The 17,530-nt window shown below is 37.0% G+C and overlaps 1 protein-coding gene across 3 annotated transcripts in view; it reads right to left on the reverse strand.

The window, feature by feature from the left end:
• TBC1D5 (TBC1 domain family member 5) overlaps window positions 1-17,530 on the reverse strand; it is a 538,071-nt gene that overhangs the window by 249,920 nt on the left and 270,621 nt on the right. For all 3 annotated transcript variants that reach the window (XM_060011527.1, XM_060011525.1, XM_060011526.1), the window contains one exon: window positions 16,495-16,564. In XM_060011527.1, coding sequence (XP_059867510.1) covers window positions 16,495-16,564 — 70 coding nt within the window. The remainder of the gene's footprint in view (window positions 1-16,494; window positions 16,565-17,530) is intronic.

The raw sequence follows: 17,530 nt of genomic DNA on the forward strand, positions 1-17,530 counted from the left end.
CTGAATTCTTGAGTTTTTGGAACATCACTTTAGTCCATTTGTATTATCTATCATATTTTAAATACATTATCCATTTCCCAACAGTTTCACATATATTACCCACATCTCACAGTTCAAGTTTTGTTTTTATACAGTTTGTAGTAATACTCAAAGATGAGATAAAAAAACGAGTACAAAGAGCATTACAGGAGTACATCTCCGAAAATGTGCCTATGTTTAAATAGCTTGTGGTCTATGAACAGAAAGCACAGATTTCAAATGGAATAATTTGTCCGAGACCATGCAGTTCCGTGGCCTGAAAACACCAATACCTTCCCGATCAGAGAGGTAAAGTGTGAGGCAATGACTCCTCCAGCCTCTTCCAAAATCAGCTCCTATTCACAAGTACCAAGACATTGTGAAAGTAGACACAGCTGGTGGCTAGATTCATTGCCATCTTGTCAAGGTCAGGAGCCTTTCAAGGTCAAGTTACACACCACTTACCTCATGAAGGATAATTATTTGTTAGCTCAAATAAGACCCTGTGCCTTGATTACTGTGTTGGTAAAGAATAAAGGAGACTGAGGCATGTGAAATGGAAACATTCTCTCTGAAATTCACAATCATTTAAATTTATTCATAGGTACTCATAGTTCCAATTAAGGCACAAATCTCAAACTGATGGAGAGCTCTAACAACATAGATACTATATAAAGGCCACAAGAAAACGTATTAATTGTCTTTCTCTTCTACGGAATGGTGTTTCATTAATAAACTGTGATACAGAGTAAACATAATAAACATCTATTTAGTGCCTACTGTGTGCTTAGCACTCAGAGATATTTGAAAAAGCAATTTTAAAAAGTTAAAGAGAGTAGACAGATGTGTAAACCAATCATATGATTAAGGCAAAGCACTCTGGCAGTGCAGAGGAGGGTGAAATAATCTTATATCTAAAAATTAAAACTCGGTGTAAAAAACGATAAATAGTATCTCCGTAGGCACTGAAATGCCACCCTAAAAACTGAGCTGTCAGAGGTTAAACAGTCTATAGAGGACAAAATGTTGGAAAGTTGAGCCCTTTGAAGGGAGCTGGAAAAAAATAAAAGTTTTTTCCAATCACAAATACAAATGGTGGACAACACTCCTGAACTCAGGTGAAGACCTGGGAAAATAATAGTAAGTACTGAGGAGTCAGTGGTGGAATTCTGCAGTTTAATTAACAAAAATAAAGAAAAGGTAGTTGCTAAACTTTGTCTTACATAGGAAAACAAATAGTCTGTCACAGCAAAAATCTAGCAGCGATGTTCTCAAAATGCTACAAAAAAAATCCATTCAAAAATGCTTAAAAAAAGTCCATTCAAAATATATAATATTTTGGGTAAATCACTTTTAACCTCTACAACAACCCTCCTGGGGTGAATAATTTTAACCCCTCCCCCCTCCATGAATGACAAAACTGAGGCCCAGAAAAATTAAATAAGTTGTCAAGAGAGAAATGGAATGAGAATTAGGAAAAGCACCTTCCAGAATAACATGGCTGAAAACACTAAAGGGAAGCATAATACTGCACACATCAAAGGACATAAACGGCCCCTGGCAACAAGGCAAGATAGGAATGCGACCTTATATTTTCTTTCTTACATTTTTAGAGTTTGAACATCAAGTCCAAAAGTATAGAGAGAAGTTTTCACCAGTTGGACTGAGAAGGTAAGTCAACAGATACTGTGAGTGGTTTAAGAACACATGGGACATTTAGGTGCATAATCGCCTCAAATGGAACCTGGGCCTTAAAAACTCTCTGGATAACGCACTAGTGCCATCTAGTGGCAAAGACTCTGCATTGCAGGCACTGGGTCCCTGAAACCGTAACCAGCATCTAAGCAAGAAGAGGCAGGAATGGGCTGTTTCATTTCCCCTGCCAATGTTAGCAAATTAGTACTGGCTGCCCTGGAAGCACTGTGTTCAGGATTCTGAGAACACCTCTGTGTTCCTCAGGGAAGAACATTCATTGGCCATGAACACTACAATAATTTCTAAATAAGTGATATTAATTTTTGCAGCAGCAATGGATGCCTTTCATTTAAGAAGAACTATTTAGGTAGTTAAGGCTCTTGCAATTTTTTTTTTTTTGACATGGAAATCAACTAGAATTTGCAGTGAAGAAATACAGCTGATGATCATAAGGAGATAACTATTTCTAATGATATATTTTAATGTATTTTCCCAAGATACGCACATAAAATTAGTATGAAACTGGTTAGTGGCTTCTCAATTTAATTGTTTAAATACTTTCATAACCGAAAGAATGCAAAAATGACGAGGCAATTCTGGAATAAAAAATTTCTGAATTGTTGTCCCAAATGAGGATACACTAGATATACTTTATATGATGGTTTTACCCGATTTCCTGGCTTTATTTAGACAGGGAACAATGTCTCTGTGGAGCTAACGTAAGAAATCCAGACAGTTACAATAACTGAGAAGAGTTCATAGACTACACACTACATACTACTACAGTCTAGTACTGAGTATCTCCAATACTTGGTCAAGAGGAGCTACGTTGGCTTTGACTGCTGAGTGGAGCTGCTGAGTGGAGCAGAGGAGGGCTCGTCACCACAGGGAAGGTCAAGAAGTCACAGACGAGCTGGGGGCGGCGGGGTGGAGCAGGAGCTCTCAGAGATGGCCCTGTGGTTTACAAGGTCACCAGTCAACCATCGTCATCTCGTCCTTGAGATGTGACTAAAGGAACAGTAGAACAGTAGAGGAACAGTAGACTAGTAGAACAGTAGAACTAAAGGCCAGGTCAAAGGAAGGTGGTCTTTAAGGCAGACAAGATGGGTAGAATACTTGAAGGTGAGGAACCACAGGTGAGAAAACTGCATCTGATGTACAACGGTTTATACAATTTTATAATCCTAAAGTGCATGCCAATATGTGAGGAGATTGCCTTATTAATTACGATCATATTTGCTTTATCAAATGCAAAGGGAGAAAGGACACAGTAAATTTTTAAATCTGTATAGAAATATATCAGGGAAAGATTTCTCTTAATGAAAGGGCTGTACCATGATTCCAATATTCCACATAGAAAAGTATGTGCCTTTACACCATTTTAAAGGGGTGGCTTTTAAAATACTGTCGAAATAGAACAAGGAACGTCTAACTTAAAAATCAAAGGAAATAGGAGAAGTGTAAATTAGGTATGTCAGCATCAGACTATAAAGTGTGGCACCAGAGCTGGGTAAGCTACAACATTAGGACTGCAGGTGCCAAGATCATCCAGATAAACACTGATGTTATCTATAATTACCTCATTTTTAGCTTAAATCACAGGTAATGAGGGAACTCAGAGACTCTAAAAGGCAATTAGAAACTATACTGGCTTTTTTGCTTCCTATATCAGGAATTTTTAAAAACTTACTTTTATTTAAAGCTTTCTTTTTTTCCCTCCATAATGAAACATCAGGGCATATTACTTATACATATAAAAACAAAAACAACTCACAATTACTCACAAGCCTAAAATGGATTTCTTCATATTTCTAGGTGAAAAATGTTCTCATGTGATGAGGCATCATTGAAACAAAGGCAACTGATAGTTCAGCGTGTGGTGGTGTGTTAAAATTAATTTACAATGATGTTTTGATTCGGGTTTGGATTTAACTCTGAATTGAGAAATCTTGAGCTTCCACGTCAATATTCACAAGGTGGATAACAACTGAGTTAGCAACAGTTTTGGACTGTCAGATATAATCATCTTTTTTTTTTTAATGTATTATTTTCTTCAAATAATAGTGTTTAAGAGCTTCTAAATTCAGGATCATATTAAAAGTACTCAACAAATGTACTTTTAGAAAAGAAATAAGAAAAGCCGTGTCACGAGGTTATAAAAAATTAAGCACATAATAAAAGTCATATCAAAGGATCAAACATATAGAAATGAGGTGAGAAAAGGCGTTACAGACAATCGCTACGAAGTTATCTGAAATGAATGCTTTCTATTCCATGGTTTACTGATGTTTCTTATGTAATTAACTAGGGGAAATCCCTTTCTTCAAGACACCTCGGTGCAGACCTCCACCTTCTTGGCCCCCCTGTCCCACCCTTGTTTTCCTTGCTATTGGTGATAACCAGCATGGACTTCATATCTTATTTTCTATATGATAAAGAATTTACCACACAGTCTATGATGTAAACAATACTGCAATGGAAATACAGAATTGAAAACAAATTATTTTCTAGTCATTTAGAAAAAAGCATTTATTTCCCAAAATCTGATGTCCTAATTAAAACTCAATCCTGTTTCCTAAACCATGTTTTCCAACACTGGGTTGACTTGTAGGGAATAACACATATAGAAATACATGTACTTTTGAAATAAATACTTTCTCTTAAAAAGATTTAAGTGGATTATATTTTAACTGAATCCATCATTCATTTGATGACCAGCACTATGCAATAGAACTTCCTAAGATGACAGAAATGTCCTCTATCTGACCATCCAATATGGTAATCACTACTCACACGTGCCTACTAAACAGGTGAAATATGGCTAGTGCAACTGAACGACAGTTGTTTATTGTCTTATTTTAATGAATTTAAACCTAAACTTAGCCCCATGTCACTAGTGGTTCCTATATCGGACAGTGAAACTGTTTTAGGATGATAAACCATTCATATATACATTCCCTTTTAAAGTAACAACTAAAAAGTTTCAAGAGATGTAAAGATAAATATGCACATGATACATACTCATATAGTGTCCCTGGGGAAAGAAAACAGAAACACAACCACTATATACAAGTGGTTAAAAAATCAAGATGATTCTATGAGAGACGTAACACAGTATAAAATTCACTCTGGGCTTCCCTGGTGGCGCAGTGGTTGAGAGTCCGCCTGCCGCTGCAGGGGACACGGGTTCGTGCGCCGGTCTGGGAAGATCCCACGTGCCGCAGAGCGGCTGAGCCCGTGAGCCATGGCCGCTAAGCCTGCGCGTCCGGAGCACAGCCGCAACGGGAGAGGCCACAACAGTGAGAGATCCGCGTACCGCAAAAAAAAAAAAAAAAAAAAAAAAAAAAAATTCACTCTAAGTAAAATCAGATATACATGTAAAAGTTTTCTTTTTTTCTTTTTCGTCTCTTAGCTCACTGCCTCCCACTGTGTTTCTGTCTTCATCACCTCTCTCTGCCTCCTGCTTCCTCCCACCTCCCTCTTCACTCACACACACACACTCTTACACAACACTCACACTCACACACATACTAACACACAACACACACGCTCACACTCACAACACGCTCACACTAACACACACGCACACTCACACATACACGCACAGTCACACATACAGACTCACACACATAAAAGTTAGAAAAGCAGATCTTTAGTGATGACAGTGGTACATCTATAAGTTACCAAAAATGATCAATACTGGAAAGAATCAGACCTGAGATTTGGACTATGAGCATATTATAACCATACTTGGCAAGAGACTGGCTCAAAGATCCAGGAAATGGTAATTTAAAATTAAGATCAACGGGCCACATGATCAAATAAACTTTAATTCAAGGTCAATGTGTACTTTATAATTTGTTAGACTAACGTACCTGGGAAAACAACTTTACATGGGCCACCGGAAAAATAAGGAAATACCCCTAACCCCTGGGTGACTAGAAAACATCACTTATTTATTACAGTTAAAAAGAAAAAGAATGCACTGATTTTAAAAATCCATGCTTGAATACCTAATTTACCCAGCATGATGAAAGGCCAATGTATGCCATTTTCTCAACTCAAAAATGTTGAGAGAGGCTTCCCTGGTGGCGCAGTGGTTGAGAGTCCACCTGCCGATGCAGGGGACACGGGTTCGTGCCCCAGTCTGGGAAGATGCCACATGCCGTGGAGCGGCTGGGCCTGTGAGCCATGGCCGCTGAGCCTGCGCGTCCGGAGCCTGTGCTCCGCAACGGGAGAGGCCACAGCAGTGAGAGGCCCGCGTACCGCAAAAAAAAAAAAAAAAAAATGTTGAGAGTACCAAAACATTTCTAAACCATAAAGGAGTTTTTTTCCAGATGTGATATACATTTGGGGAATGCATGGCTATTTGCTTCTACATTAAATAACTCCACACTGCTTGGCTTTTGGAGTTTTCTATTCTGTTTTTGGTGGCATTTCTCTCATGTCCATCGTTTTCAGGAGATCAGCTATCGATTCGTAAAATAATGTTAGCTTTCAGAAGTCCTAAATCTCCACCCCTGTCACTTGCTCACTTTTTCTTTTTTAAAACCAAGACAACAAAGTAAACTCTGAACTGTCATACATTCTAGCCTATTTCAATAACATAAACTATATTAGCCTTTTTCAAGGAAAAAAAATGAGAAATTAGATAAGCACTTTAAGAACTAGAAGGGCTTTCCTGTGGCTAAATCTACCTAAATAAACAAATTCTTCGGCTATTTTAATATTTTCCCCATTTCTAACTCTCTGATTACATCCTCCTTGGGTGAAGATATTAGAAATTTGACCTCTAAATAACTGATATGTTACTGCATCTACAAAGAAAAGAGGGGAGATCCCTTTTCTCAACAGTAGACACTGGAGACACTGAAGTGGAGGAATCAGGGTGTGGAGACCCGGTTCCAGCCCGCACGCTGCTTCCCACGCAGGCCTGAACACCAGTGGCAGCGGTACTTCTCGCACCAATTTTTTGAAACAGCTGCTCCACATCACAGTGGAAGACGAGTGGTTTTCTCACGACCTCCTTGCCCAAATTAAATTATGCTTCATAAAAAATCCTCTGTTAATATGCAGACATATTCTCCACTGCTGAAATTTTATGTTATTTGAAAGTTCATGTATTTCAAAAGAACCCAGATCTAGTTCTGACTTCATAAAAGACCTTTCGTTACTTTGTTATTTGCTGTTCTGTTAGTTCATACACGTGATAATTCAGATATTCCCAAATGGATGCCACAAAACAATTAATTATACGACCACAGATACCTTTCTAACGAACGAGAGTGGGATGTTTTCGTAAAGCTGTTGCGTGGAATGCTACTATAAGATTGAAAATCAGCCCCGGAAGAAAATTTTCATTTTTTCTACAGAACTTTTAAAAATACTATAATTAGGAATGGTACCTAGAGAGACAGAGGCAGGGAAACGGGCTCCTTCTCTAGGGAGCCGACTCCATAAGCAGCTCAGGGGCAGCAGCTCAGGGGCAGCAGGGTGGGAGCAGTGTTCAAAATGCCAAACAGACCACTCTGGCTCTCTTTATTTATCCTACCCCCTCCACCCTACCCCAGATCTCTCAGGTGGGAATAAATGAGGTCAGAATACAAAGGAGAGACTCAGGCTCTGGGCGTGGCCCTGTGGTGCCTGTGTAGGAGGGACGGGCAAGCAAAGGACAGGAGTTACTTTGGAGATTATAAATTTATTCTTGTGAACCCAACAAGATCCAAGCTACCAGAGCTCTGTGCCCGATTCAGTGACAGTGGGGCTCTACCACTCAAGGGAGCTTTAAGATCTAGAAGCATGTGAAAAACCGGAGTGAGAATTAAGAGATGGTGTGCAACTATTCTGCTTTGCTTCAGATGGGTTCAGAGACTTGGTCATGTCATCCAAATTACTTTTCTAATCTGAACAAGTAGCTGGAAATACAATCTTTGAAACTCCTTGAGAATATGTCAACCAGACTAAACTACTTCTATATCTATCTCAGAAAAGGGCCTCTATAATCATGAAATGAAAACTAGGTCCATACGTTCAGATGATACTAGGACATCTTTTTAATTTTCAAATATTCTCTCATTACCAGGCTAATTTTATTCCATAGCTGGTTTATTGATTTCTCCCTTATTTCTAGGCACATAATATTCACTCTCAATTGTAACATTATCAACTATTTCATATAATTTTGTGCAATTTAAAGATTCACATTTTCAACTCCCAGTTAAAAATTTTGATCACTGATTTAGATATATCAAACATCTATGATACACTGAAACCTACTGTCAAAATAGCAGTTCCTGCAAAGTTACAATGTCACCACAATGAAACAGTTATATGTAAATACCCATGTTGTATGAGTTTGTCACTGACAAATACAAGGCCAACCGAATCTACCCATTCTGAGTGCCCCAAACTCCCAAAGAATGCATTGCTGCAGTAGAAAATGAAGAACGTCTTTGTTCATATTGTTCACCACACAGAAAACTCCTGTTCATCTACTTTGTCTAGCAAACATATCTTTCCTCCCAACCACAACCCACCCTCAATATTAACTAGCCCGTCTGGTATTCCCCTAGTTCTTGGTGAAATGCCCCCACGATGACACCAGTCCTCATGTAGTTGCTTCCATGTCTGTCTCCCCTCCTAGATCACGAGTGCACCAAGAGCAGGGTTTTGTTTTAATCTTTGTCTAGCACACTGGCTGGCCTGTAATGGGCGCAGAATAATGATCTGCAGAATGAATGAAGATATGTTAGGTCTCATGATGAACAACAACAAACTTTCATATATATTTGGGTTGGCCAAAAAGTTCGTTTGGGTTTTTCCATACGCCGGAATGGAAATGGATGTTTATATATATATATATATATATATATATATATATATATATTTGTTTATATATATAGAAACAAATGTCACAAAAGCACTTTTGAAAGCTCTGGATTAGTAATAAATGAAAAAAATAGGATTATTAACCACTGCCACTTTCCCTCAAAAAGCAAGGTAATCTGATATAGAAAAGAGACAAATATTAAATACCAATTTTATTAAAATATTCTATGTAAATTTCACCCTTAAACTATATCTTTGAGACATATAAATTGTCCATCAAATCAAACATCAGAAATTTACTGCCACTTTAAAACTATATAGAATTTTAAAATACTTCCCTGGTGGCACAGTGGTTAAGAATCTGCCTGCCAAGGCAGGGGACACGGGTTCGATCCCTGGTCCAGGAAGATCCCACATGCCAAGGAGCAACTAAGCCCTTGCACCAGAGCTACTGAGCCCGCGTGCCTAGAGCTCGTGCCCCACAACAAAGAGTAGCCCCCACTCGCTGCAACTAGAGAAAGCCTGCACGCAGCAATGAAGATCCAACACAGGCAAAAATAAATAAAATGAGTAAATTTAAAACACTTTTCTGAGACGAAGGCCAACTTTGTTAGGTGAAAAAGTTGATTAAAACTTAAAGGATGTTTTAGAAAAGACAGAGAAAAGAAAGAAACTAGTATTGTTACTCACTATGTGTTAGGTGACTGGTCCAGCAGTTCTACACATTTGTGTAAAACTCTACAACTCTACAACTCTGTGATACAGGAGCTGTTAATACTCCAGCTTCACAAATGAAGTAATTAGGAATCAGGGAGGTTAATTACCTTGCCTAAGATCACACAGTCAGTAAGTGCTGGAGCTAAGATGTAAACTTTATTCTGTCTTATTTCTATCTGTGTAGTTTTTCTAAACTGTTTCCCTAAATTATGTATTTATTCTTAAGAACTTAAAGAGTCAGTGTCATATAATTATATAGATTCTCAGCAAAATACAGGCATCCCATCAAAGTGAGGAAAGCAACTTTCTAAGAATCAGGAAAGAAACCCTAATTCTAGGTCCTCCTCTTTCATCTATTTACTAAGCTATGTCCTGGAAAAATAATTTAAAAGGCAAGGCCTCAGGAACTTAAGATGAGTGGGTGGAGAAGGAGTGGGATGGGGAATTCAGTTTGGTCTTGATTATCTTTAGTATGTGTTATGGACTGAATGTGGCCCCCACAGATTCATGTTCTGAATCCTGACACCCAATGTGACAGTGTTTGGGGGTGGGGCCTTTCAGAGGTGAGTAAGTCATCAGGGCTGAGCCCTAATGAATGGAATTAGTGCCTTTACAAAAGAGGCTCCCAGAGATCTTTCCTGCCCCTACAGCCAAGTGAGAACGTAGTGAAAAGACTCCATCTATGAACCCGGAAGTGGGCTCCATCAAACACCAAATCTACCAGCATCTTAATCTTGAACTTCCCAGCCTCTAAATTATGAGAAATAAATTTCTGTTGTTTATAAGCTACCTAGTCTCTGGTAATTTGTTATAGCAGCCCAAACAAACTAATACAGTATAACTTTCAATAATTAAATTGTTTCTATAAATCCATATTCCTAAAAATAATAGATTAACAAATTTATATCATTCTAAGAGCATAACCAGAACCTAGATTTCTAATTTTAAATCCAAAGTATGCTTTTGCCCTATTATCTCTAATATTTTGAATCACTGCTTCATTGTCATTTCAAGAGACATATGACCCTCTTACATACAAATCGGGGTGAGGAGGAAGGTACTATACCAACAATAAATGTAAATGATGTAAGGATATTTCCCACATCCTCCCAAATTATTAATTACATGTAAATAGGATACATAAACGTCTTTGTGATAAAACTTGAAGCCTAATTTTAAAAATTTCTTCACTGACTAAAGAAAGTTCAAATTAATGGTTTTCTTCCTTATTCAGAAAAAGACAACTTTTAAATTCAAAAAGCTAAACCAACTATAATTTTTTTTAAACTTTTAACCAACTTAAACAGCCTTTGACTCTGTGGGCTACAGAATACACCACACTGAGAAAGGGAGGCAACTGTGGAAGCTCTGATCAATATCAAGAAATAGAAAAACAAATACCATATGCTAACACATATATATGGAATCTAAAAAAAAAAAAAATTGGTTCTAATGAACCTAGGCGCAGGACAGGAATAAAGACGCAGACATAGAGAATGGACTTGAGGACATGGGGAGGGGGAAGGGTAAGCTGGGACGAACTGAAAGAGTGGCATGGACATATATACACTACCAAGTGTAAAACAGATAGCTAGTGGGAAGCAGCCGCATAGCACAGGGAGATCAGCTCAGTGCTTTGTGACCACCTAGAGGGGTGGGATAGGGAAGGTGGGAGGGAGATCCAAGAGGGAGGAGATACGGGGATATATGTATACATATAGCTGATTCACTTTGTTATAAAGCAGAAACTAACACACCATTGTAAGGCAATTATACTCCAATAAAAACGTTAATATATATATATATACACATATATATATATACACACACACATATATATATATATATATATATATATATATATATATATCAAGAAATAATGCCATCAGTACTGTAGTGCCAAGTGGCTTTTTATTTTCTTTCCTTAAAAAGAAAATAAAATATATAAAGGGGAAATTTTTCCCTTATTTCTTCAACAAAAGTTCTTTTGAAATATGAAACTTGGTCTTTCTTTAGAGGGAAAAAACTATGAAGCCAAAAAGAAGGAATATTTCTTAGTTAAAAAAACAAACAGTGTGTAGTTTATAGTCCTTATTCAAGGACTACACATTTTTCAAGGCTCAAGTCACCCTGTTATGCCAGCTGTAGGATTTGCTAATTCAAAAGACACACATAAGTATTTTGCAATTCTTTTTTGCATTCAACTACCTTTTTTTAAAATTCAACATCAGGGTTTCTGACTAAATCATTACAAGTTTTGTTGATTGGCTATGACTCATAACTGGACAATCACTGGTTGATATTATTTTGAACTGTCTCTTGGAGTCAGCATTTCATTTAAGGTATTATTTGAAAATTATCCAATTGTCAAAATCCAGAAGATAATACATTTTTACTAATGGCACAGCTTGGGAAAATACACTCAAAAATGGTACCATGTGGGCTTCCCTGGTGGCACAGTGGTTGAGAGTCCACCTGCCGATGCAGGGGACACGGGTTCGTGCCCCGGTCCGGGAAGATCCCCCGTGCCGCGGAGGGGCTGGGCCCGTGAGCCATGGCCGCTGAGCCTGCGCGTCGGGAGCCTGTGCTCCACAACGGGAGAGGCCGCAACAGTGAGAGGCCGCAACAGTGAGAGGCCCGCGTACCGAAAAAAAAAAAAAAAAATGGTACCATGTGAAATTAAATTGTAAAAATAATTAGGGTCAGCTAAGATGATTTACCACTGAATACACAGAATCTAGAAAATCAGAGTTAAATAGACAAAATTATTTTAAAATAATCTAAAATGATTTATATTCCATCCTATGCCATTTATACAATGCCAAGATGCTGTCTGAAATTTAAGCAATATTTTGAGTTTCCCAGAGAAACTCAAAATAACTGGTCTGAGTTTTCTCTAAATTGACTCTTAAAACAACAGATTTTAACATGAATTTGTGGCTACATAAACACAGCCTAACTCTTTCAAAAATGAAGTTATTTTTATACTGGTAATTATAACATTATACTTTTAAAAGCTTTACACTGACTCAAAAAACCATACAGACTTCCAATGAACTTTTGCAGAATATCATAATTTGATCAATCAAGATATTTAAACCATAGGGTAAAAAAGGGAAAAATTTTAAATGCTCACCTTCAATTTATTACATAGGTCACTGTTATACCATCTAATAAGATAATTAAAAACATGCAAGCAGCTGGTACTACAGCTAAACAGATTAATGTAATAGTCTGTAGTCATATGTGCTGGCAAGGGGCTCGCCTCTTTGGAGAGGAGAAGGTCAGCTGCCCTTGGGAAGAGGAGGGGGGATGGGGAGAGAATGCTCCTACCATGTGGCCCTGCTGCAGTCACTAAGTTAAACATCTACTGCAAACTGTTCATCGGCAAACTACTTCTCTGCTCTCATACCCTCAGTCTGAAAGGGTCTCAGTTTTAATGGTGAAATAAGAAACAGAGAAAGCTCATTTAATCTAACAGAAGACATTAACACTAGTCTTTAAAAAGCACAAGGTATACTGCATAAACCAGTAATATCTTCTCAATTCTTCTAATCTTCCCATTTTACCACATCACCTGCAAATTAGTTGGGAGAAAAACAATTAAATTTTAACACAAACTTCCAAAACAAGATCTAGCTATTACCCAGGCACCATATAATCATCATACTGGTGCCTTAGGAGTTAAATGCAGCTGTACTCTATCTGAATCAAAGATGCAAACCACAAGAGACACAAATCCAAAGTGAAACCTCCTAGCCTCTGAAAAACAAATCTATGAGCCTTAGGCACATAAAGCTATAGATACGGTCCATTGATTGTAAATTTCAAACTTTGTCAAAATTCCAAAAATCCACCTCTGAATTTATACTCAATAAAACATCTTCTTCTTATCTCTACTATGTGTACAAATGTGTTATACAAAGGCAACCTGGAATATACAGCAGAGACAGAGTATCAAGCCTCAGGTTAAGCTTGTTCTTAGCCTCCTTTCTGCTAAAAAACAGAAGTTACTTTCCTGTAAGACATTTTGTTTTTAAATCTTCCTTTTGGTGTCTCTACATTAGCGCACGGTAAAAATATTCTACAATACCAGAAGATTAACAATGATGACAATGATGAGGATGACATGGACTGGAAGATAAAAGCAGCTAATATTTATTCAGCATCTGCCACACAACATTAGCCCATTAACTCCTTGTAACAAATGTGTTTTATTATCCCCACATTCAAGGTGAGGAAACTGAACCGAAGACTTGTCCAAAGTCTCCATTTGGAGTCAGGATACGAACCAACTCGCTATGTTTAGATATTATTAATAAACAAAAAACAAAACAACAACAACAAAAAAAGAGACTGTGCCCTCTTATAACTGACCATCTAAGACCACAATAATATAAACAAATAATGGAAAGAATATAGACTTAGGTGACCAATTCAAGACTGAATTGGAAAGTTAATAAAACCTTGGCACATGCTATAAAAGGGTACACACGTGGAAGGTTAAGTGAACAATAAGGCAGCAAAGTTGCCAGTTCACATGAGGTAAGCACAAAGAATTAATAATATTAATGCATGGCTTTGCATTTAGATTTTCAAAAGGCTTTATCTTATACAGTCCTATCTCGATCTTTAAAACAGTTGTGGGAAGGAAGCAGGTCAGACATTATAATGTCCATTCTGTAGATAAAAAATTAGAGCTAATCATTATCCTAAGGCACAGCATATATAGCTTGAGTATCCTAGTACTAGGTTGACAGCCAGAATTATCTGCGAAGAAAGGTCAGGATTTCTGAGGTGGTTTAAAACACAAAGGTAGACTTGTTAGGCTAAAGATATTTGACGGTTGGAACATTCACATTTTTCTAATAACCTATTTCTACTTGCTTTAAAAGAGCTCCGATAGTAATGGAAAAATAATTTTCATTTTCAAAAGTAAATTTTATTGACAATTCTGTTGCCATTTTAGCGTGATTCTGCAACAATTCCTAGGTTTTATCAGTTAACCTGATATGAAAATATACCCTAGAGCTGTGCTTCTATGAATTCTGCATTTAACCCAAGTGTCAAATTCACAAGTAAGCTCATTATATTGTAAGAGCTATTGCCTATTCAGTAGCAAAATATTCATTTCACACCTTAAATACTATACTACTATTTAATAACAGCACTGGCCTGCCAACTATTAAAAGCTCATTTTTATACACTGTACTACCTGAGCTTTTTATCTTGCCTTTTTACTTACAACCATAAATTAATATCCTAACATTACAACACTGACAGGCATTGATTAAAACTATATTAGTTAACAACATTAGTATTTACTGTGCAAAGTTGCATTAGGAGTTTATTTTCAAAGTACAATTATCATTCAATAATACTAAGATACTTTAATCTTCAAACTACTCAAGAACAAAATAAACTACCAGATAACACTGTGCCTTCATATTAACACATTTCTCTTAACTTGCTGTCCATTAGTTACTATAATTAGCTAACTACAAATGCAGGTATGAAGTATAATTCACCAATGAAGTTGATATATACATATGGGTTTTCCTGCCTTTGAAATACATCTTTATTTTCCTTTTGTCTTGGATTTTTTTAAACTGTATTTATATCTAATACTGATATTCCCACCATGGATTTCACACATGTTATCATCTTAGCATTCCTCAGTTACATGACAAACATGAATATTTATTTAAATATCTTTTATAGAGAGTTCCCTGGTGGTCTAGTGGTCAGGATTCTGCACTTTCACTGCTGTGGCCCAGGTTCAATCCCTGGTTGGGGAACTGAAATCCTGTAAGCTGTGCAGCATGGCCATAAATAAATATATTTTTTATTCATCTTTTTTTTTTTTTTTGGTGTGATCAACGTGTTCAGATAGAGGATTCTACCTATTATTTAATATGTCAAATTCCAAACTTTATATTACACTTCAGCACTAAAAGAAGGTTCTGGAGAACTCCAACATTTATAAGGTGGGATGGGTACAGAGAAAATAGAATGACAACACGTGAGCTTTTACTGCTGTTATAATATGCTTCAAGAACACCATGGGAACATAAGCCTTCTGTAGTATCTGTGACACTTGAATGACTGATTATTTATAAAGACCCCAACTGGTATAAAATAAAGATGTCAAGCATCTCAATTACCACCTCATTTCTGGAATTCATAAACAAACTGTAAAAACTTTCACAATTACCACACTTTTATTAAGTGCTTCCTGAATATAAGGCCCTACTCTAGATGTTAACAGCTTGCCTGGGATCTGAAGAAACAAATGACACATTTCCAGCTAGGTATACAGAATATGTGTTCAAGAAAAAGATAAAGATTCTCAGCATAAATTCCATACTTATTATAGAAAAGAAGGAATTATAGCTTAATATTCTAATGAGTTTCCAAGTGTACAGTGGTTCTTGCATATATTTTATAGCATCAACACACAAGTATTGGAACTTATTAACCATAAGGGCAATGTACTCCAATTAAAGTACTTCTTCAAGAATCTGCATTGCTACCTATAATGCCAAAATGTATTATTACTCGATCTCTACTTTTTATTCCCCAAAAGAGAACAACCTAGTTCTTACATCACTTTGGTTCAGTATATGAATTTTCAAATATTACTGGAAATACATTAATCTTTCTTCTTCCTAGGTTTCCCTGTTAAGAAGATACAAAATATATAAACATTTACTCAAGCAAATTCAAGTTATAAAGAGAATAGTAACAAATAACTAGATAAGATGCATGTTTCCTTAATTGCTGTATCCGTTTTAAAAATTGTTAATTGAGATGTAACTGCCCTGTTTGCTGAAGAGCCAAACGGGATGTTAACAAACAGCACTTAATGTAACCACGGATTATATTTTATACTCTCTGAGATGCTCACAAGCAGTACACTCTGTATTAGCAGGAAACTTAAACAAAGGAAGCCTTTAGTACTATAAGAGATATACTGAAAAAACTAAAACAAAAATGCATTATATTGAAGCTTAATACTACATACGCATTTCATTCTAACCATCCTACTCTAGGATGATGACAGATATCTACAATAAGTCCATCTACTCAAGAACTAAGAATGTTACATTTTCAATTACTCAATAAGTCTGCAGGACAATTGCATACCACAAATATTCTTCACATTTGTCAGATTTTTTAGAACCCTGTAAGATTAGATATCTTGTAATATTATATATCTACGTATTCATCACCTACCTATAGGAATTAAAAGTTCCATCAGAGTCTAAAGTAGAACTTGTTCTTCTTCCATTTTGATTTGAATCTCCTGGAAAAAAAAATTAAAAATACTGAGATTATGAAACTTGAGTATTCCAGTTGAAAAGCTACTGTGTGACAGCTCCACGCAGTTACTGAGTCAAAACAACAAATATCGCCTTATCCCTCCCCCAAATATCTTTTGTAATCAGAGTCCTTTAAACAAAAAATTCATTTTGATGTTAAAATATAGACTAACACCACCACTCCTAACTTGGATAGGAATACTACAGAAGTAATTGCAAACAGGAACAAATGAAGTATAATGCAGCCATCTTCTGCTTATGATTCACAGACAAAACCAAAATTTATACACCATTTAATCACAAACTAATGCTTATAAACAAAGGGCAACTTTTTATTAGTGTCCTGTCCATTGGCAGAGTCAAAAGAGAGCAGGCAGACAGCAGACATGGAATACCCTCCCCCGGCCCACCTCACCCCCTGGCCCCCCAGTCCTCCACTCTCTAGGAATCTGGCCTGCAGAGAGGGAGAACAGAAAGCTGGGAGGTGGTGATCAGGAATGCATTCTATAAAGACGCAGACCTACTAGAGAATGGACTTGAGGACACGGGGAGGGGGAAGGGTATGCTGGGATGAAGTGAGAGAGTGGCATGGACATATATACACTACCAACTGTAAAATAGATAGCTAGGGGGAAGCAGCCACATAGCACAGGGAGATCAGCTTGGTGCTTTGTGACCACCTAGAGGGGTGGGATAGGGAGGGTGGGAGGGAGATGCAAGAGGGAAGAGATATGGGGACATATGTATATGTATAATTGATTCACTCTGTTATACAGCAGAAACTAACACACCATTGTAAAGCAATTATACTCCAATAAAAATGTTAAAAAAAAAAAAAGAATGCATTCTAAGGAGCTTTTAATACATCTTAATAGTCTTCCCCAAACTTTATGTTTTAACTGTGGGCAAAAGTCCAGCAGTTTAAAAAAATAAAAAAACAACAACATCAA

This window comes from Delphinus delphis, chromosome 4 (assembly GCF_949987515.2).
Source record: "Delphinus delphis chromosome 4, mDelDel1.2, whole genome shotgun sequence".
Lineage (NCBI taxonomy): Eukaryota > Metazoa > Chordata > Mammalia > Artiodactyla > Delphinidae > Delphinus > Delphinus delphis.